Consider the following 23,284-nt stretch of genomic DNA (forward strand, 5'->3'; position numbering starts at 1 on the left):
TCTCTGCTGCTGCCTGCTGGAGATCTCCGCATTGTCCTGACCTCTCCCTTCTGCAACAGAAGCAGCAGCAGCAGCAGCAGCTTCACATCTGGTGGGGATTAATGTGGAGACGTCCTGTTGGAAGTTCTTCTGGACTTTCGATGTGGCTGACCGGAAGCGGGACACGGGCGACGGCGAGGGTCTGAGGGAGTGGGGGAGCTTTGCACTTGTCTGGTGCAAAGCGAGGGGGGTGGGGGGGAAAAGAAGGAGGGGGGCTCTTTTAGGAACCAACTCATGAAGAACAAGGGAGGAAAGCCGAAAGTCAAGAGGAAAGGAGCCACAAACGTCTTCGGCTGTGATCTGACAGACTATCTGGAGAGCACGGGACAAGATGGTAATATTTATTTTTAAAACAACAACAACAACCAAGGCCTTATTCTTGCTTTCTCTAGAGATGGGTCTGTTGCAGTGCCTTTTGAATGGGAGGATTAATTGTCTACAGAAATAAAGCAGGGAATGATTATCTGGTGTGGATAGGACTTTAGTGCCTTGTTCTGTTAGTGACCAACTAGCAATGTGCTTAGTTCAGGGAAATGTTTTGCTGTGTGAGAGAGAGGAAGATTAACTATTTGACATCAAGTCTCTTAACTTGAGGCACACAGAGAAGGGATACTTTTCAGTTACTCAGAGGTGGGGTGCGTGAGCACGAGGCTTCAAGATTGCTCCTTAGGATGTGGCCCTTCCATGTTTCGCAAGACTTTCCCTGCCCCCAACCACAGGATGCCACAGAATCAATGGAGATGGGAGACAGACAGCAGTTCTCAGAATAAAGGTTGTAATGAATATGTAACGGTGGCTCTTAGGCCCAAGCAAGGCTCCCCAAATTTTCTTACTTGTGAGACAAGGATGTGGGAGAAGGGTCGCCAAAGTGGGAGCACAGCAGCTGGTGTTTCTTACTAGAAACCCCCACCCCTTGCCTACAATCCTTTTTCTCAGACGAGCATATGATGTGTCAGACCGTGGGAGGTGGCAGTGCCAATCTGCTTTTCAAGCGGACGAGATAGGAGAGAGAAGCAGAGAACATTTCTTAAAAGTGGGCTGGGTGATGCGAAACATATTGCCGGGTCTTTGGAAGGTAGAAGGATTCCTCCCACCTTCTTCTTGGAAACTAATATTTGATGAGAAATCTCTCAGGATTTTTCCCCTCCTCTGCCATCTGCATCCACATGACGTTCCCAGTTTAGATTTATTTGGTTTCCTAAAACTCAGACTTTCCGGGCGAGGCGGCTCCTTGAGCAACATTATTAGGGTGTTTATTCAATAAATGTGGGTGACAGTCATTACAGATGCCTCAGAAAGGAAGTGTATTCATAATAAACTAAGGGACTTTGCTGTTACTCAGTGCTGTGGGCTGCCAGAGTACATGACGTTGTTCTCGTGTTTCCTCTCTTACACAGGCACATTATACAGAGCATGTGTTTTCCCCCCAGATCAGTCCATCAAGCTAAGCTTAATTCATTTGACAAATGTTCATGGCATTTGTGTCGCTGTGTACATTGCAACTGCTGCCTAAATGCAGCCACTTTTAGGTTGCTGTTTTTCTCGTTTGGCTGTCCATAGCAATGCTTCAGGCCCGTTCATCGAGGAACCTGAAGGATGAACTGCAGGGGGAGGTCTAAGTTTTCGCAAATCAGGCCTCAACAACTTGGGATCCACAAAATCAAGCATTGTCCACCAGCCATTTTAAATGTGGATTTACGTGATTTGCCTGCCTATTGCGCTCTTCCTCTGAGGCCTTGCTGCAACTCGGGATTAGAGTCAGGGTCTTTTCGGTTGTGGTCCCTGGACAGCAACAACAGCAACACCCACGCAGCAACACCCCAGCCCCATCAGCCAGCAAGGGATGATGGGAGGTATAGTCCAGCTACATCTGGAGAGCTCAACATTGGCCACCCTTTGTGTGTGGATAGCAGTAGGCTAGATAGGCCAAAGGTCTGTTTTGATGTGGCAGCTTCCTATGTGAGTATTTTCTAGCTGGCTATGGTTTTTAGTTCTCCATTGTTGTTTTGCTTGCTTGCTTATTGTTATAATGCATTTCTTTAATGATTGTAAGCTGCCCTAGGGGCTAAATGCGGGGAGAAAAGTGTCTTAATAAGTAAATGTATTGTTTTCTGCGTGATGCCCACCTCCTCCTGCCCTGGGTTTTTGCAGTCTCAGAAGGGCAGCAAATACAGAAGATTTACTGGTCCCTTGTGGGCCACCATACATGGCTTTGTGGGTCTCCAGTTGCGCTGCCTTGTTCTCTATTCAATGTAGCCAGGAAAACAGGAACAAGAAGGCAGCTTTTATTTATTTTGAAGAAAGGCGTGATGGGATCCTGTATATTCTCCAGTGACTGCAGACTTTGTCACCAGCTTCTTTTGCAAGATGGCTCGGTCTACCAGCGTGGTCTGTTGCGAGGAGCAAAAATGGGCAAAAGTGAATTCCTTTTCATGTTTGCAGAATGGCATGTCCCATTGGCCAGCAGTGTGTGATCTAGTAATGAAAGACTCCATTGTTACAGGAGCCATTAGAAGGATGTGAGTTAGATCATAGGGTGTAGGTTAAATCTTAACGATAACAAGAAGCAGAAGAGATGTGGGAGTTTTTATTCCTTTGTTCTGCGGCAAGGCAAGGAGGTGGAATAATATTAAAGACAAATCTGCTCTCTAGGTAGCTGTGAGGGCAGGCGGGGGTCAGGTGTCACTAGCATGAGACTTAGAAGCCTCCAAATTACCCTAATTGGAGCCCTTGAGTTGAAATGGCGTCATTTGTGATGGGCAACCATCTGTCGGGGGAAAGCGTTGGTTCAGACCCTCCCCACCATTGGGAGCCAAGCAATAACCTTGAAAGCGGGAGCATTCTACCTGTTACAGTTATTCACTTTGCCTCCTATGTGGAAAGGGTGGACAATGCAGATGGATATGGCCACTATTTTTTATTTTATTTATTGCTCTTTTTTGTAAAAAAAGGTTTTAGGATTCCTTTGAGATTTTGTTTCTTCAAGGAGCTTGAACATATGATATGGGGCTAGAGAAGAGGTTTCCATTTAGCTAAGTACTGCGAACCCCCTACTTCTCAAAAGCCAAGCCATGGACCCTCTACTTTATCTCTGCGGTAGTTTTTGTTAATGTGAATGGTGCCAACTGGACCACCATTTGGGAACCCCTGGGCTTGAGCGTTTCCTCTTCTTATTCAGAGTAAAGCATTCAGATGTGGGGCTTTGTGAGGAAGAGGTGGGGATCCTGTGACCTTCCAGTTGTTGAACTGGCACCATCCCTGACTATTAACTCTGCTGGCTGAGCCTGGTGGAAGCTGGAGTCTAACAACAACAACAACAACAACAACAACAACAACAACAACAACAACATAATAATAATATATTTATACCCCGCCCATCTGGCTGGGTTTCCCCAGCCACTCTGGGCGGCTTCCAACAAAACACTAAAATACAATAACCTATTAAACATTAAAAGCTTCTCTAAACAGGGCTGTCTTCTAAAAGTTTGGTAGTTATTTTTTCTATGGAAAGTCACCCCCTTAATTCTTGTGAAAGTGAGTTTCATACTGAAGAGGTACTTTCCTTTGCCTGTCCTGAGTCTTCCACTCAAACCAGTTTCTCCCCTTGATTGAGTTGTACACTGATACTTCCAGTTCTCATTACGACTTAGGGAAGGGCACTTAGTAGTTTGGTGGCTGGGAGAGAGATCCTGACTAAAACAAATGTCTAGATGTAGTCACAGGAAGTGGTTTGGCAGTTCTATACAGCTTTCTTCCTTCTAGGTCATCTCTTAGCAATCACCCTTGGCTTATGTAAAGCGGCAAGGAGTGGGGAGACTGGGTTGCTAGAACTGCTTACTTTTGGCTGAGATGTCAATCTAACCTCATGCCTGCTCTGCCACTAAGAGCACGAATGTTGCTTTTGCCCCTACTGCAGAGGCTGATGGGCTTTTCCATGGTGAAACTGTTTGAGGCAAAAGTGGGGCTAAACACAGACTTGTTTCTCCTGCTCTGATGATTGGCAGGTGAAGGAGAAGCACGACGAGCAGGCTTGTGGAGGCTTTCAGAACAAATGAATGCCACACAGTCATCTGAGCTGTGGTTCCCATGAAGCTACCTGCCTGCATGGCCACTATCATGACTTGCTCACCTGGAATTTGATGCTCCCATAGCAAAATAGTTTGCTTCTCCTGGATTGCATCCAGACAATCACCACGTTTCACTTTTCTTTGTTTTCTACCTTTCTTTTTTCTCTTTCGTGTGCATCTGTGGGGTGCACAGAGATTTCTCATGTGATTTGTGCGGATCAGCAGAGGAGCAGGGAAAGGGGCAATTTTCTCCTCATTGCTGCCAAGCCCAGCATTGAGATGGGAAGCAAAATTGCACCCACCCTGCTCTTCAGGGAGCCAGTGTGGTGTAGTGGTTTAGAGCAGTAGTCTCGTAATCTGGTGAACCAGGTTCGCTTCCCCACTCCTCCACATGCAGCTGCTGGGTGACCTTGGGCTAGTCACACTGCTTTGAAGTCTCTCAGCCTCACTCGCCTTAGGGTAGTGATAAAGCAGGATATCAAATCCAAACTCTTCTTCTTCAGATAATGGTCCTGAAGAGTAGAGAGGGCATTATTTTCCTTGCCATCCCAGTGCTGGGCTGGGTGCAGAGTATTAAATGTCTCTTCACCCAGCCCTGCACCATGATGTTACCCACCCTTAAGAATAGCCAAGGAAAGTCTATTCTCCTCCTTCTCCTTCTCCTTCTCCTTCTCCTTCTCCTTCTCCTTCTCCTTCTCCAAGCAACCGTCTAGTCATTCCCAGGATGTAGGAAACATTGGAATGCTCAGGAAACAGGAAAGAGTGTTCCAATCTGCAATGTTCAAGTGGCCAGGAAACAATGGCGCTATGCTCCCTGCTGCAGCTGGCACATTGGTTCAGGAGCCAGAATACTTTATGTTTAAGGTGCTGCCACTGCTGATGCCTCTACACCCTGACCTGGTGAAATGGGTGAGGATCTGGTGGATCAGCAGAAAAGTCTAGGTGGGCCAGAATGGGCCCACAGGCTGATGGTTCAACACCTCTGCTGTAAAACATGTTCTTACTACATGAAGCTCTGCCCTGCCACATATTGGCTGCTAGCAGTGTGTACCTACAGAGAAAGCAGCCACTCACTTGGCTGTTCATACATTACAAAATGTATGAGTTACAAAAGGAAGAAGAGAAACCAATGAATGTGAAAGAGGGTTTCAAAAGTGGAAGAGCCAGAGGCTGGGAAATCTAGAGCGCCTTGAGAAGAGATCATGATGAGCTTTCTTTCCCCTCCTTTTCCCTTCCTTGTAGGAAGTGGCTTTTAAGCTGGTGGTTCGAATCCCCGCAACGGGGTGAGCTCCTGTTGTTCGGTCCCTGCTCCTGCCAACTTAGCAGTTTGAAAGCACGTCAAAGTGCAAGTAGATAAATAGGTACCTCTCCGGCAGGAAGGTAAATGGCATTTCCGTGTGCTGCTCTGATTCACCAGAAGCGGCTTAGTCATGCTGGCCACATGACCCGGAAGCTGTACGCCGGCTCCCTCGGCCAATAAAGCGAGATGAGCGCTGCAACCCCAGAGTCGGTCACGACTGGACCTAATGGTCAGGGGTCCCTTTACCTTTTAAGTACTTGCTGCTAGCAAGCTTGGCTTCGAAGTGTAGTTTGGGGTGTTGCGCAGTGTGAAAAGGAGTGTGCACACAACTCATCACAAGCCAGCCTTTTCTTTTTTGCACTTCTGGTGCAAATTACGTACAAGACAGCAGCTGTGCTGGTAGCCATGTGTCTTGCCCATGGAGGAATGTTAAAATACCCCCTTCCCTTACACACAACAGCAGAAGGGTCAAAGGGAGGCATACTGGTTATGCCACAAGTGCATCCACCCTCTCATTTTCTTTGAAACCACGTGAACTCCCAAAGGTGTTTCCCCTCACTATTTTAGGGATTTCTTACAGCAACTTAAAGTTTTATGATGATTAAAACACCTTGGCACCCCTTCTCCATTGCTTTCTCCTTTAAATGAAAAAAGGAATTTTCTCAGCTTCTTTGCATCCCTTGTGGTAGCAGATACTTTCTCAAGCTTTCTTTTGCAACCGGAGATGGAAACTTTGTCAGTTCCTTTTTTAAAAAGCCAAACAAAAACAAAATGTTATTAATCCCTGACATCAGCAATGTAAACTGGAATTCCTTGTTCTGCAGCTTACACTGGAAACAGCACATTTTTTTTTCTTGGGCTGCCTTGTCCGCTCAGAGCCAAGCCCACAATTTCTTCCTCAAGCAAGGGGAACACTTACTTAACTCTCTGGGCATTTATGCTAAGTCAGGCTTTTAGAATTTGGTGGTTGGATGATGACTGAGCAAACAGACACACAGTCCCATCCTATTCATGTTGGCTCAGAAGTAAATCTCATTTTGCATAGCCTGCAGCTGCAGTTCTGTGTGCATTTACTTGAGAGTAAACTTCATTAGACACAGGGGGTCTTCTTTCTGGCTAACGTTAATAGATTCCCATTGTATAGTTTTGAAACCCAACACTGAATGTAAACTGAGCTCAGCCTGAAACAGTTTAATGAAACATCAAGGAAGAGAAGGAAGAGGCATTCACAGCCGCAAATAGAAAATGGGATACCAGCCAGATTTTAGCACTGCCAAAAAGGATCCAGGGTCTTTGATGGATCGCAAACTGAAGGCAAGGCAATGAGGTTACACTGTCTTATAAAACGGCAAATGGCATTTATCACATCAGCTTTTTTGTTAAATAAATGAACTCCTTTTATAAGGTACTGGAATCTGCATTGTAACTTTATTTCACTGGACAGAGAATTGTTTTTGTTATGTTTTGAAAAATCATACAATTAAAGTTTTTATTTTTATTTTTTAAAAAATACTATAAAAAAACTATTTCTCTTGAAAATTTTCCAGTTGACATGAATGTTACTCCTGCCAACAACCTTGGCTTCAACAGGATCATTCCTAAGTAGGCTGGACAAATCTTGACAGTTTCGGATTTCTTATTTTTCTAGTCTTAAGTTCAGTTTGCATTTTTTTTAAAAAAAACCTTATTAAAATTAGTCAGCGTTTTAGTGCAAAATTATATTAAATACATATTTTTGCGAACAAAATGAGTCTAATGTATGCATTTTCTGTTATTTTCACCATATATACATTTTTAAGGCACACTTTCCTCTTCATATACACATTTTGGCACACATTATTTGGTTGGAAGGATGCATCACAAAATTCACAGAAGTGCAAATTTCAAAGTATCGCTGTGCTTCGGTTCTCATATTGTTTCAGAAAGTGCGAGTTGGGCAGTTTCGCATTAGAATTTGAACCAAACCAAATTTCTGGACGGTCAGAAGCCTTCAGTTCACAGACTTCCAATGTGCTTGAGGATTAACTCATTCAACGCTGTCCCAGTATTGCTGCAGTAGTCAGTACAGTTTCAGAGGAGGTGTCTTGAGCACCATCTAAGCATGCTGTAGGAGAACTGTTTTGGCCATTGTGGCCCCCATACTGACTATGGACAAGACCATGAAGAATAATTCTCTATTCCTGAGAACAAACTCTCTCACTCACATATAGAAGAAAGAATGCTAAGGTTCTGTTGGCATAAATATAAAGTATAAATTAGGGAAATTGGTCAGCTGCCACCTGTATTGGGGAGGGGGCGCACCAAGCTTTTTCTTCCCCAGTGCTACAAATCCCTTAACATTAGGGAATGGGCCATAGCTCAGTGGTAAAGCATCTATTCTGCATACAAAAGGTTCCAGGTACTATTCCTGGCATCTCCAGGCACAGCTGGGAAAGACCTCTGTCTGACATCCTGGAGAGCTGTAGATCACCCTTCCCCAATCTGGTGCTCTCCAAATGCTTGGGACTGCAACTCCCACCAAGATGGCCAATGGTCAGGGATGATGGCGGTGTAGACAGTATTGAGTTGGATGGATAATTGGCCTGACTCAACATAGAACAAATTCCTATGTACCACCACAAATTATTTATATGCCATCAATGTAACTGGGTTGTCCCAGCCACTCTGGGCAGCTTCCAACAAATTATAAAACATCAAACTGAAAAAACATCTCTATACAGGGCTGGCTTCAGACGTCTTCTCAAAATCATGTCATTGTTTATCTCCTTGGCAACTGATGGCAGGGCATTTCACAGGGTGGGTGCCACCACTGCAAAGGCCCCCTCTGCCTGGTTCCTTGTAAGCTCACTTACAAAGGTTCTCGCTGCTGGACCTCAGTGTCCCGGCTGAATAATGGGAGTAGAGATGCTCTTTCAGGTATACTGGGCCGAGGCCGTTCAGGGCTTTAAAGCTCAGCACCAACAGTCCCCTGTGCAACTCATAACATGATGAAAATGTTAAAGCTGCCCTTGGTTTTTGTTTTACATATGAGGAGCATAACACTTAGTGTCAGAGAAATGTAGAAAAATATCCAGCTCTCCATCTATTCCTCCACAAACGTTCCCTAGGAGAGATCTTGAAATCTGGGCATCAGGCACACGTGAGAAGGAAACTGGGTCTTCATGCTGTTTGCTGCATAGTTTGTACTTTTGTTCTTTGTTCTGCCAAACACTGATACTTTCTGTGGAGTCTGCATTTTGATTTGAGGAGAAGCTCTCTTTGAGCCAAACTCCAAACCTGCTGTCCAGATGTGAATTTGGGTTGTCTCTATCGTGGCTCCCCCCTCCCCTAACTGCATGCGCATGCCTGTATTTTAATAGACTTTTTGACAGTGTGATATGTTCTTCTCTGGATACATATGTGTACGAGGGAGTGAGTGCATTTTGAAATTTTTCCTTGTGTACATACGTCATCGTTGTATTGGCTTGTTACACAAATAAGGACAGATAGACTTAAATTTAGTAGGTAACCCAAAGTGCACTCAGCACAGTTACAACACACGTAGCGATAATGTTTTAATCAGGCGATCATACCAGGTGACTGAAGAGGAAAGAAACACACCAAAATAAAGCCACATGTCTTCAAACATTTTTTCCACCCCTCTCTTACACACAGAGCTTCCATTATCTTCCTGTCTGGAGCCAGGTATGTAAAACTTTGGGACGCGGGTGGTGCTGTGGTGTAAACCACAGAACCTAGGGCTTGCCGATCGGAAGGTCGACAGTTCAAATCCCCATGACGGGGTGAGCTCCCATTGCTCAGTCCCTGCTCCTGCCAACCTAGCAGTTCGAAAGCACGTCAAAGTGCAAGTAGATAAATAGGTACCACTCTGGTAGGAAGGTAAACGGCGTTTCCGTGTGCTGCTCTGGTTGGCCAGCAGTGGCTTAATCATGCTGGCCACATGACCCGGAAGCTGTCTGCGGACAAATGTCAGCTCCCTCGGCCTATAGAGCGAGATGAGCGCACAACCCCAGAGTTGTTTGCGACTGCACTTTACTGTCAGGGGTCCTTTACCTTTACCTTTTATGTTAAGCTTTGGAGAAGCAGGGTTGGCTGAGCAGCAGACCCCTGCTACTGTTTCTCTCTTAGTCTGTCACTGACTTAAAGCTGAATTTGATCTGTGCATATTGATAACATCCCAAAACCTGGAGACCAAGTCCTGTGAGGAACAGCTGAGGCAGCTGAGTCCTATGAGGAGAAGAGGCAATTCAGAGGTGATGGGATAACCATCTCCAGAGATTTGAAGGGCTGTCACATAAATGGTAGAATGAAATGGGGGGGGGGGTTTGCTGCTTCAGAGGAAAACCTGAACCAACGGGTTCAAATGACAAGAAAGAGGATTCTGACAAAACGTCAGAAAGAACTTTGTGATGCTCTTCAACGGCAGAAGAGACAGCCTCAGAAGGCCACTACTTCTCCTTTGTTAGAGTCCTTTAAGCAGAACAATGTCAGATAAGCCCTGGCAGATCAAACCAGTGGCCCGGCTATTCCAGCATCCTGTTCTCATAGTGACCAACCAGATGCCTGTGGGAAGTTTGCAAGCAGGACCCGAGTGCAACAGGACTCTCTCCCTCCTGTAGTTTCCAGCAACTGGTATTCAGAAGCAAACTTCCTATGGCAGTATGAGGCAAGGGCTGAATGATCACCTGGCAGGGATGCAGTAATAGCAGATTTCCTGCATTGGAAGCGGGTTTGTCCGGGTGACCTTTGAGGAACCTGCCAGCTATGAGTCTGTGACCTGTATGATTCCATGCTAATTACCTCTCCTGCTCCCCAATTCATACTGTGGGCAGTATAGGGGCTGAGTGTTCAGTTTTTGCATTATAGTGCTACAGCAGCAGGCTCCACACAGGCTATGCAGCATGCGGCACAATCAGCCCTAAAACTTCATATGTAGCACACAGTGGTGGTGTTTCAGGCTAGGGGCACTGAATGTCCAGCCAGGCCTAGACCAGAGGGCCATGACATGGGGCTAGAATGGGTGAGAGTTCAGGGGAAATGAAGGCAGAGGGTGCACACCTACATTTGTGCATAACCTGATTCGAATCTCAGCTCCACTCATTCCCGGATACTTTAAAGTTTAAGGAACATACAGTGAGGGGGGAAAGTATTTGATCCCCTGCTAAATTTGTCTGTTTGTCCTCTGACGAAGAAATGACCAGTCCATAATTTTAATGGTAGGTTTATTGTAGCTGTGAGAGACAGAATAACAACAGGAAAACCCTCAGAAACCCAAAAGACAAAAGTCAGAGATTGATGTGCATTATAATGAGTGAAATAAGTATTTGACCCCTTTGCAAAAGATGACTTAGTGTTGTTGTTGTTGTTGTTTAGTCGTTTAGTCATGTCCGACTCTTCGTGACCCCATGGACCAGAACACGCCAAGCACTCCTGTCTTCGATGACTTAGTACTTGGTGGCAAAACTTGTTGGCAATTATAGAGGTCAGAAGTTTCTTGTAGGTGGCCATCAGGTTTGCACACATCTCAGGAGGTATTTTGTCCCACTCCTCTTTGCAGATCCTCTCCAAGTCAGTAAGATTTTGAGGCTGATGTATAGCTACTACAACAAACCTACCATTAAAATTATGGACTGGCCATTTCTTCGTCAGAGGGCAAACGGGCAAATTTAGCAGGGGATCAAATACTTTCCCCCCTCACTGTAGCTCAGTCAGTAGAGCATAGAATCATAGCATCGTAGAGTTAGAGGGGACCTAAAGGTCATGAGACTCTTAATCTTAGAGTCGTGAGTTTGAGCCCCATGTTGGGCAAACAAATCCTGCATTGCTGGAGTTGGGGCTAGATGATGCTCTTAGTCCCTTCCAGCTTTACAATTCTGTGCTTCTAGGAGTGACAGGCCCAAGTCCACCCAGTGAGCATCATGGCTGAGTGGGGATTTGAACTTGGGTCTCCCAGGTCCTAGACCGAAACTCTAACCCAAACATCAAATGATTGCTCTAGTAGCTTGGCGTTTCTTTGGCTTCTCTTTTATTTAATATTTAAACTAATATTTTCTTGCATATTTGGGTTTCTATCAGATATGCAGAACACCCTCCTCCCCCATGCTTGCGAGGCCACTTTTGCCACCTCGCTGGTCACCATGGTGCCACCCGCTTCACTGTTAGAAAGAACGCTATGTGATGAGCAAAATGTCCAGGCAAATGAGTCCTTATTTATAGAACGTAGCAGGCTGCAAATAGTGGCGTATACTGAAATAAGCACGGTCTGTAGGCGTAGACTGCGGTAGATGCTGGCATACGTGCAAAATATCTCTGTAAGTTCATATATGTGGCTTTCTTCTTGCTGGGCAAAAAACAAAAAACAAAACCTGGCTTGGCTGTTTGAGCTTTTAATAAACTGAAATTGTCTAGCTTGAGTGTTTGCTAAAGTTGGAGGCTCAGGATAGTTTTAGGCATTCTGGCACTCTAAGCTGGGCTTTCTGTGAGCCAGGGTTCCCTGCAGTTCATTCCTGGTAACTGTATTTGTGCTGCGGAACAATGCTAAACCAATAAAGAGAGTGCATCTGAGCATACAATCATAGAATTGTAGAGTTGAAAAAAAACCCCTGAGGGTCATCTGGCCCAACCTCCCTGCAATGCAGGGATCTCAACTAAAGCATCCATGCACAAGATTTTATTATATATTCTCTCTCTCTCTCTCTCTCTCTCTCTCTCTCTCTCTCTCTCCTAGCCCTATTTGCATATCTTTTGCCTGGAAGGGGACAAAATGTGTGCACAATATGCATATTCAAAAGCTACAAATATTTATATGACTATGTAGGTGTGATTGAATGTGAACTAAGTAATGCATTATAATAAGTGACAAGTTTTATTTGCAGTATTTGGTCTTTACTTTCTGCTGCATTAAGAGGCACCCACTTTTAAAAAATGTGCCGCTAAGCAGCCACCTACATTTGCCTTGTACTGAGGCCAGCCCTCAGAAGGCAAATGTGAGGATAAGTTATTTGGAAAGAAAATTATCTGCAAGGCTGAAGTTCATAAAAATTAACCTGTACGCATAAAAAAAATTACATCAGTTAGGCAGCATCTAGGCATACCTTCAAACAGAAGCAATGCAGATTTATGGTGTGGACTGACCTTTGCTTATCCCTGCTCCTGTAACACACAATACCTGCAAACCCACCCAAACTATCCTCCATCTGATCTTCTCATTCTTCATCCTGCCTTTCCACTTTGTCTTACGTTTTTCAGTATCTTTCTTTCTTTCCTACTCAACATTACCACCACCACCACTACTACTGTACTACTACTACTTTACTTAGCTGAGAAGGTGGCAGCAGGGTGGTAGTTGCATATGTAACTGACAAGTGTCGGCCAATTAGCACTGTCCACAGCCTTGCTCTGAAAAAGGGGGAGGTGGCTTTGTGACTCACACTAGGAGCAGCCAATCAGTGCTGTGTGAAGCCAGCTTCTGCCGAAAGCTGGAAGCACGGTGTCAGAGCTGCTTCCAGATCCTAGCTCACAGAGGATCACGCTAGCCAGCGATCATTAAATAAAAGTCTTTATTGAGTTACAGTTTCCATTCTCAAGCTGCTGCGTGCAACTCTACGTCTCATGGTTAGATCGGCGAAGCTCCATCTGAGTCTCCGCCCCTTGTACACCAACTTAATATCCTAGCCTTGCTCCACCTTTTCCGCCTGACTGTTCTTCTCTGGGTCCCTCTGCCCCCCGGGGTCTCTTCCTTCCGGGATTCCTCTGACGCTGACCCCCCTGACTCTTCTCCCTCCTTTCGGCGGGCTTTAGGACCTGGCTCCCTTTCCGGGCTGCCTACTGCGCCACCTTCCTGTGCATTTGAACTTGGCACGCGCGCCCAACCTTCCACCTTCCGTCTGACCGTTTCTTCGCTCCCCGATGGAGGTGTGGCCACTCCTGACTCGTGCCCTCCCCCCTGTTGTGAGCTGCCAGCGCTTGATCCCTGGCGCCCTTCCTCTTCCCTGCTCTCTGGCGGTGACGCTGGTCCTGATTTCCAACTGCTCCCCTCTGAGTCCCCTCTGGCTCTATCTTCCTGGGGTGTCCCCCTAGGCTCCCCCCTTGCCCTGGCCACTGGTGCTCCTTTCTGTGAATCTTCTGATTCACTGGAAAGACTCGGAGATCTCGGGTCGTCGTCATCACTCATCTTTTCTTCTGCCTCCTCTCCCTCGCTCTCTGTTTCCTCCCTTGCCCTTGCCTCTGCTCCTGAACCCCTGACATCCATCCCCCCCTCGAAGCCCCCTCTTCCCCCCTCCCCTCCTTCCGGTGCGGGATCTGGGTGCTGCCGTGTCAGGGGGACGAATGTCGGATACAGTTCGCTTCCCGTGGCGGGCCGCCATCCGAAGTCTTCCGGTTCTTCCTCCCTGCTCTCGTTGACGACGGTCACCTCCGCTTCCATCTCTGTGCCGCCGTGCTTGAAACCCGGGTCGTCCCCGAAAACGTCCATGTCCGTCTCTCCCTCGTTGCCTTCTGGAGACGTTGCTCGTCCTGGACCCTCCAGCCACCTTCTGCGGAACTGCTCCTCTGGTCGATCATCCCACCAATACGAGGGTTCTGAAGCAGATCCCGAGGGTGACCCCTCTGGGGAACGGGCGTCTCGTGTCGGTTCCTCGTCCGAGTCGAACCCCCGGAACGTGCTGGCTGAAAGCGTGGGCGTGAAAAGCCAGTCGTCGAAAAAGTCTGCTGGCATTGGCCTATGTGGGAAGAGGGCATGAAACTCTTCTTTGAGCAGAGGTTCGTCTAAAGCGTAGCCCGGCACCCAGCTGTTGGCACTGGCCGGGGTGCCCTCCTTGGCGAGAAGGTATTCTACCCCCTCTTCCCCCCATCTGGAGTCCAAAATCTCCGTGACTTCGTTGATGCGCTCCTCCTGTGCCACTCCCCCTTGCCCGGTTCTGTCTCGGAGCGGACCCGGTGCCGTTCCTGGTTCCTGAAACCTGTGAGGTGCCTTGTAGGGAGTGAGCACCGATCTGTGGAACACCGGATGCATTCTGGAACCCTCCGGAAGAGCCAGCCTGAAAGCCACCGGGTTGACCTGTTCGTCGACTTGGTAGGGCCCCAGTTGTTTATGCCCTAGTTTCTTCTTCGCCAACGACCTGGCCGGCACTGCGTGGGTTGCTAACCAGACCCAGTCTCCCACATGGATCTCTTCGCCAACCCTTCTGTGTTTGTCCGCTTGTACCTTGTATGCGTGTTTAGCCAGCTCCAGGTGCCGCCGCAGCTGATCGTGGACCTCCTGCAACTCCGACGCGAACGCACCTGCTGTCTGCGGCTCCCCCTCCCCCATTCTTTCCAGTCCCGGGAAGGTTCTAGGGTGCCTCCCGTTGTTGGCGAAGAACGGCGTGACCCCCGTGGACACGTGCTTCGTGTTGTTGTAGGCGAACTCGGCGAGAGGCAGGTAATCCACCCACGTCGCAGGCTGTTGATTCGCATAACATCTCAGGTACTGCTGCATGATGGCATTGACCCGCTCCGCTTGCCCGTTGGTCTGCGGGTGTCTAGCCGACGCCAGGTTGATCTTGACGTTCAGGAAGCCCATCAGCCTCTGCCAGAAGTTTGAGATGAACTGTCGCCCTCGGTCGGACAGAATAGACCGCGGCAGACCGTGAACCTTGAACACGTGGTCTATGAACAGTTTGGCGGTTTGTTCCGCCGTGGCCACCTTCGCACACGGAATGAAATGTGCCATCTTGGAGAACAAGTCCACCACCACCAGCACAGCCGTCTTGCCCCTCGAGCTGGGCAGATCCGTGACAAAGTCCAGGGCCACTCTCTCCCATGGCTCGAACGGAGTTTGCAGCGGTTCCAGCAGTCCGGCCGGCGGTCTGTGCACTGGTTTGGACCTCTGGCAGGTGTCACACCTCGCCACGTAGTCCGCGACTTCCCCTCTCATTCCGGGCCACCAGAAGTCTCTGGCTACTAATTCCACCGTCTTCTCCTTGCCAAAGTGCCCGGCAGTGGGCGCGTCGTGCAGCTGCTGCAGTACCTTGGCGCGAAGTTCGTCTCCCGGCACGTAGATGGCCCCTTTACGGATGAGCAAACCATCTCGCAGCTGGAACTCGTCGGTCGCTGCCGTGCCCCTGTGCACCTCTGCCATCTTTGCTTGCGCGAAGGAGTCATCCTGCAACGCTCGTCGCACCGCATCCAGGTCAACTGTTGCCGCCGCGCACGCCCACACTGTCGGTGCGAAGATGTGCATGGCGGCCGCTGGCGTTGCCTCCTCCAGATACTGTGGCTTACGGGAGAGAGCATCCGCCATGATGTTGGTGTCCCCCGGGACATACTCTATTCGGAAGTCAAAATTCGCAAAGAACTCAGCCCAACGTATCTGCCTCTGGTTCAGGAACTGTGCCGTGCGCCAGTGCTCTAGATTCTTGTGGTCCGTGCAGACCTGCACCGTGTGCTTGGCGCCGATCAGGAAGTGCCTCCACGCTTTGAACGCTGCATGAATGGCCAGCAACTCCCTGTCCCAGATGGTGTAGTTCTGTTCGGACTTGCTGAGCTTCCTTGAGTAAAACGCTCCCGGCCTCCAAACCCCCTGCGGGTCTTTCTGCAGCAGGACTGCTCCCACGGCTCTGTCCGAAGCGTCTGTCTCCACCCTCATCGGCCTGCTGGGGTTGACATGAAGCAGCTGCTCTTCCGACGCGAAGAGACGCTTGAGTGCCTGAAAGGACTGCTCCGCCTGCTCTGTCCAGATGAACTTCTTTTTCTTGGAGCTGAGCGTGTCCGTGATGGCCGCTGTCTGCATCGCAAAGCCTTTGATAAACTTGCGATAGAAGTTCGCGAAGCCGACAAACCGTTGGACCTCCTTCCGGTTGCGTGGGCTTTTCCAATCCAACACTGCTCGGACCTTGGCGCTGTCCATGGCGAGCCCTTTATCAGACAACTTGTAGCCCAGGAAATCCACCTCCGTCACGTCGAATTGGCACTTCTCCAGCTTGGCGTAAAGCCTATGTTGCTGTAGCCTGCTCAGCACTTCCTTGACGTGTCTGTCATGCTCCTGCTGCGATTCCGAAAAGATCAGGATGTCATCCAAGAAACAGACGCACGTCTTGTAGAGGAGCCCCGCCAACACGTGATGCATGAAAGCTTGAAAAACGTGGGAGCCATTTTGCAATCCAAAAGGCATAACTCTATATTCGTAGGTGCCCAGGGGCGTGAACATGGCTGTCTTCCACTCATCTCCCTCCCGCATGCGAATGAGGTTGTATGCCCCTCGCAGGTCCAACTTGGTGAACACTCTGCCCTTCCGTACCTTTGCGAGGAGGTCGTCGATTCGGGGCATGGGGAAGTCCGATGGCTTGGTCACACTGTTCAAGATGCGAAAGTCCACTACAAGTCTTTTTGGGGGCGTGTCCCGCTTCTTAACAAAGAATACCGGACTGCCCCCCGCTGCCTTGGACTCTCGGATGAAACCGCGCTCCAAATTATGATCTATGAACTCTTTGAGTTCCTGCAGTTCGTCCTCAGACATGGAATATAGCTTCCCTTTGGGCAGCGCCGCCCCCGGCAGCAGGTCAATTTTGCAGTCATATGGTCTGTGGGGGGGTAGCCTGTCTGCCTCTTTCTCGCAGAAAACCTCCAAAAATTCTGCGTACTTGTGGGGAACCGCTTGCAGCGTGCCTAGCTGCAGCTGTGACTCCTCTTCCCCTCCTTCCTGCCTGGGCACGATGCAGTGTTCAGCGCAAAAGGAAGAGCCGAAGGTCAGCTGCCTCTGGTACCAAGCCAGCGTCGGGCTGTGCTTGTCCAGCCAACTCATGCCCAATACAATGGGCGTGTCCGATAGTTGAGTGACATTGAAGCTGATGATTTCCCTGTGATTCCCAAGTCGCATCACCATTGGTGGCGTCTGCTTCACCACTTGCCCCCCTAGCAGCTCCCTGCCATCCACCGTGACAACCTGCAGGGGCAGCGTGGCAGGCAGCAACTGTATAGCGTGCCGGTCGACAAAGTCCTGCCCTATAAAGTCCGCATTGCTTCCGGAGTCAATGGTGATTGGCACGTCCATGGTGATTCCATTGGGCAGCTGGAGCGACGCGGTGAGCTTCACTACCGGTTTGGGCGGGAGGGGGTCCATGGGCTGTAAAATCTCTGGGGACTGCTTCACTGACACGTCTGGCTGGGCCCCAGTGCCTCTTCCTCCAACCAGACTCCTTCGTTTCCCTGCTGTGGTTGTCCTTGCTGCGTTGCTGCAGTTACCATTGCTGAGGCTGCAGTGTGCTTGTGGAGCCTCTGGGGACACTCTTTCGCCATATGCTGTGGATCATCGCAGATGTAACACTTCCTGTTCCCTCTAGGAGGCTTCGCTTTCACTGCTGCTGGTGCTAGGGCTCTGGCTGCTGACTGAGCCCTTGCACCTCCAACCTCCATAGGTTCCGCTCCTCCTCCTGGCGGAGGCGTGGATTGCGCACGCGCTGCTTCTCTGGGAAGGAAGGAGGAGCCCCTGGCTGGTTCGCGCCCTCCACGCCCTTCGTCCCTGCTCCACGGACGTCCTTCCAGCCGCACCCCCACCGCCAGCGCCCTCTGAACAATCTCCTGCGTGGTCCGGGGTCTCTCCCCCCTCGCAATTTCATCTTTAACCGAGCCGTGCAATCCCTCCCAAAACAGGTCTCTTACAGGAGCCGAATCTCTGTCCCATTCCAGGGCACTGACCAAAGCGAAAAAGCGGGCATGGTACTGCCTTACGCTGGCCCTCCCTTGCTTCAGTCCATGTATCTCCTGCCGAGCAAGATCCACGTCAATGCTTGATAAAAAGCACCCATCCATCGCTTTAATAAAGGCATCCGCATTTTGGAGCGCCGGATCCTTATCTCTCCACAAATTGCGCAGCCATGCTTTAGCATCTCCATGCAAATGGGACATGATGAATCCCACCTTCTCTTGCTCATCTCTAAAGTCTTTGTTCAGCAGTTGCAGTGCACACATTACATCTGCTCTAAAGTTGGGGTACTGTTGCAAATTCCCATCGAAGTGAGAGACCAGACCGCCTGTTCGTCTCCCCAACCCAATCCCCTCCGGTTTGGGTGTCAGTTGCCCTTGCTTCGTAAGCACTTCCAACCTGACCTGGAGATCCCTGTAGGCGGCAGCTGCGTCCTCCTCTCTCTTCCTGGATGCAAGAGCCTCGGCATTCAGTCGTGTCACTGCTTCTCTGAGTTCCACTATCTGCTGTTCGGCCGTCATGTTGTCTGCCGTTCGTGAGCTCGCTAGTAGGCACCCGCTTTCTCTCCTCTCCGCGAGGACGTAGATGCCCACAATCTAGGGATGGAGCTTACTGTCAGAGCTGCTTCCAGATCCTAGCTCACAGAGGATCACGCTAGCCAGCGATCATTAAATAAAAGTCTTTATTGAGTTACAGTTTCCATTCTCAAGCTGCTGCGTGCAACTCTACGTCTCATGGTTAGATCGGCGAAGCTCCATCTGAGTCTCCGCCCCTTGTACACCAACTTAATATCCTAGCCTTGCTCCACCTTTTCCGCCTGACTGTTCTTCTCTGGGTCCCTCTGCCCCCCGGGGTCTCTTCCTTCCGGGATTCCTCTGACGCTGACCCCCCTGACTCTTCTCCCTCCTTTCGGCGGGCTTTAGGACCTGGCTCCCTTTCCGGGCTGCCTACTGCGCCACCTTCCTGTGCATTTGAACTTGGCACGCGCGCCCAACCTTCCACCTTCCGTCTGACCGTTTCTTCGCTCCCCGATGGAGGTGTGGCCACTCCTGACTCGTGCCCTCCCCCCTGTTGTGAGCTGCCAGCGCTTGATCCCTGGCGCCCTTCCTCTTCCCTGCTCTCTGGCGGTGACGCTGGTCCTGATTTCCAACTGCTCCCCTCTGAGTCCCCTCTGGCTCTATCTTCCTGGGGTGTCCCCCTAGGCTCCCCCCTTGCCCTGGCCACTGGTGCTCCTTTCTGTGAATCTTCTGATTCACTGGAAAGACTCGGAGATCTCGGGTCGTCGTCATCACTCATCTTTTCTTCTGCCTCCTCTCCCTCGCTCTCTGTTTCCTCCCTTGCCCTTGCCTCTGCTCCTGAACCCCTGACACACGGGTTTCCTTTGTGGGTTGTACGTGTGCTTGAAATACGGTGGTTGTGTTTCCACAGTAGCCTTCTGGCTAAAATTATGTGCATCTGCCTGCCCTCTTAGCGCATCAGAACACCTGTTATCCCCTGATGTACACAGAGCAGTATGCCTGGTCACCTGGATGGACTGGCCCAAGGCAATCAGAGATGTACAGCTATTTACAGGCCCGCTATAATTAGTGCATGAGAAGAACTGCTTGGCGATATTCAGAGATATCAGGCATTCAGTTTTGAGGAGTGGGGACTTCAGCGCTTTTCTCAATCTCCACAGGTGCATGAAATCCATCCTTCAGTCTTTGCAGAGCGGCAGAGAACAAGAATCTATAACAGCAGACTCTTTCCCTCCCTCCACCCGCCCCCCTTGTCTTTAGCTAACATCTCCTCTGGAGATTCAGCAATTTGGTTACCTCAAAGGGAAAACTGACAAGCCCTGTCAATCAGAGCCATGTATTAACACTGATATCACGGGGAGCGGAAGCCATATGTTTGCTCTTGTCCCTTTGCTGTCCGTTCTCGTCTGAGATTATGTTTTCATTATTTCCTCAATCTGCTGCTTGTTTCCTGGGAGCTGTGGCTTATTGTCGCTGCAGCTGAACATTCGTGGTGCTATCACAGCTCTCGGCTTTGTTTCTGCATTTCCTTTAGCAAACTTAAAACAACAGAAACAACAACAACACCAAACGTTTCACTCTGCTGCATATCCTGTTTTACATTTCCCCTCTGCAGTCCTTGAGTGAGGCACGCATCTCGTTCTAATGCGTTGGGCCCCCTTCTCCTCTTCCCAGGCTGCTAAACAAATCACATGTTTTTGGCGGCATATTCTCCAAATCAGATTTTACAAGGATACATTTTATCAAAGGGAAGGCATTTCCACCCCCATTTTTTCAACGGTTTCTTACAGCAGATACATGCTGAGTTGGGGTGGGTGGGTGGGTGTGTATTCTGGAGCATGTAGTATATTTCAGCTGTAAAAAGTACAGACGTCGTAGATGAGGGAAGGCAGATACATGAGGCAAAGTAGTAATGGAATACTTTGTGGCCTGATTTCATTCTCCAGCCTAGACTTCAAAGCGATTCATGGTTTTACCCTGGAGAGCCTGCAAATGCAACTTATTTTTATTTATCACTATTATTATCAGTGTGGAGTGCCTGGCACTGCCTGTGAATTTCTAGAAACCAACACCCCCCCCCCAACATTGTGATTTTGAAATGGATAGTGTGTCATTTGTGAGCCAAAAAATTAGGTGAAATCACACCAAAGTCATGTTTGGGTCTGCCATATTGATTCAAAATGGCTCTCGGAACCCACACAGCGATGTATACCCTCACCCCCAGTTCAGCATCCCTCATTCTGAATACGGTGACAATATCTCAAGAGGCAGCAGAACCTTTGCTAAAAAAACTGGTGGAGTCACACCAAAGTCATGGTTTGGTCTGCCACTGTGATTCAAAATGGCTCCTGGCACCCAAATGTCAATAGCTACCTCCTCGCCTTCACTTGAACATGATTTGAAGCCTGGCACAATCAGGAAGGTCCATAGCTCAGTGACAGAGCAGTTGCTTTGCATTCAGAAGATCCAGGCTCTGTCCTTCTCGTCTCCAGGTAAGGCGGGGAGATAACCCTGCCTGAAATACCAGAGAGTTGCTGCAAGTCAGGGTAGACAATACTGAGCTAGATGGGCCAATGGTTTGAATCAGTATAAAGCAGCTTCCTGTGTTTCTATGAACCCTGGTAAAACAGAGGCATCTACTTGCGCTCAACAGAAACATGAATGGAAACTCCTGTGTAGCTTCCCAGAATGAACACCGGAAGATTGGGGACTGAGCAGACAGGGACACGCCTGGTGGTGTGTGCAGCCCTATGCTTCCTACTTGTACAGTGGTACCTCGGGTTACAGATGCTTCAGGTTACAGGCACTTCAGGTTACAGACTCCACTAACCCAGAAATAGTACCTCGGGTTAAGAACTTTGCTTCAGGATGAGAACAGAAATCACGAGGCGGCCGCGGGAGGCCCCATTAGCTAAAGTGGTACCTCAGGTTAAGAACAGTTTCAGATTAAGAACGGACCTCCAGAATGAATTAAGTTCTTAACCCGAGGTACCACTGTATTCATATTTCCTGTTCAGGTATAGTACCCATGTTATCGGCTATGAGCTGGCAACCTGCACAGAACTTTGCTTAACGGTTGCCATTAATTTGATTTTAATTAATTTTTATAATGAAATGTTTTAGAATGTTGGATTATTTGATTGTTTGATTGTTTGATTGTTGTTAGCCGCCCTGAGCCCGGCTTTGGCTGGGGAGGGCGGGATATAAATAAAATTTATTATTATTATTATTATTATTATTATTATTATTAGGAACCCGGTCAGTGATGTGACTATTCCCGTTATTCTGAAACCTGTTTTAAAATAACAAATCTATACAATATTCACTGGTACTTTTAGCACAGTAACTTCTTCTTCTCCAGGGTAACTGCACTTTACTGTTGTAGTAGTTTAGGTGCCAAACACTCTATCTCCTTTTTCTTCCACAACCCCTGCCCCCCCCCCCCCGTTCTCTGTTATTTTGCATTTTCCTTGGCAATTAATAGCCTGCTGATGCAAAAGTTAGAAAGGATTAGCATAAAGAAAATGTAAAACTGTTCTGCACTTCATTAAAAAAAAACAGCCATTTAGTTTTCATATTTAACTGACTAAAACTCCCCATAATGAACTCAGCATAAATGCATCAGATTTTCCAGACTGCTAAGCCTGCCATTGGGGAATTGCTTTGCAGATGTTTTCTTTAAACAGGGTCCAGCATGAAGTGGAATGCAAAGATTCTCATCTGCAGATTTGGTCTGAGAGCCATCTAAGGGCCCAAGTGAAAGGGATGCAAGAGAACCTTCAATGGATCTCCCCATTCCATGAAACAAGCGTTTTATCAGTTCAGAAGATACTGTATTCTGTGGTTCCTGAGCAACTTGTATTATATCATGCCAACATCGCCCCCCCCCCCACATTAAATGGATGTCTTGGCTCAGTAAATAAATATTTAGTAGTTGGTCTCCACAGTCCAGTTAAGATGGAATGCTCTGCCAAGATGGATGGATTTGCCAATTTAATGAAAACAAATTAGGTATTCCAACTTGACTGGGTTATGGAACAAGCTGCATGGGAATTCAAGTTATGTGGGTGCTATGATCGTTTGCTGCCAAGAGCTGCTTTTTTCCATTATTATATGCCCCAAATTACTGCTTGCATGTGCGCTGTATGAGCAGTTTCCACCGTGAGCAGCCTTCCCCAACATGGTGCCCTGCATGCATCAAGCAAGACTGACACAGAACAGTGCATGAGTCTGCTCTGAGGCCACCTCCAGATGGCCTGCTTATTGAGTGGTCCTTCTGTTTTGTTTTCAAGGACATTGGGCAATGTTGACTATGCCAATGAGTGTTCATTCTGATTTGTTTGTGCAGAGGTTAGATGGCATTTTGTCAAAGCAAGTGTCATCACACACTTTCTAGTGACTTTCCCCATCACTTTCCTTATTTTGGGGGGAAACGGATTAGTTGCATCAAAGCTCCTAATTATCTATAATTGCTCAACCTGAATTTGCTAGCGTGTGATTGAATCCCACCCCAAAACACCCTTAGTCACCAAATGTGTTGAAACTTTGCAACGGATTCTTGAATAAGGGGCTCTTGAGTTCCAAATCCAATGGACGAGTAGCCCACCACTCTGTTAATTCTGCAGCAGCACACACAGAGATGATGGTATTTAAGTTACTGACCTTAGCTGTTTTTAAT

General features: G+C 48.4%; 1 protein-coding gene across 1 annotated transcript in view; it reads left to right on the top strand.

The window, feature by feature from the left end:
- The first annotated feature begins 237 nt into the window (after positions 1-237).
- Positions 238-23,284, top strand: part of ARHGAP31 (Rho GTPase activating protein 31) — a 99,090-nt gene continuing 76,043 nt past the window's right edge. The window contains exon 1 of the mRNA XM_081004036.1: positions 238-373. Coding sequence (XP_080860162.1) covers positions 274-373 — 100 coding nt within the window. The 5' untranslated portion in view covers positions 238-273. The remainder of the gene's footprint in view (positions 374-23,284) is intronic.

The sequence above is a fragment of the Podarcis pityusensis genome (genome assembly GCF_964106645.2).
Source record: "Podarcis pityusensis genome assembly, chromosome: 4".
Lineage (NCBI taxonomy): Eukaryota > Metazoa > Chordata > Lepidosauria > Squamata > Lacertidae > Podarcis > Podarcis pityusensis.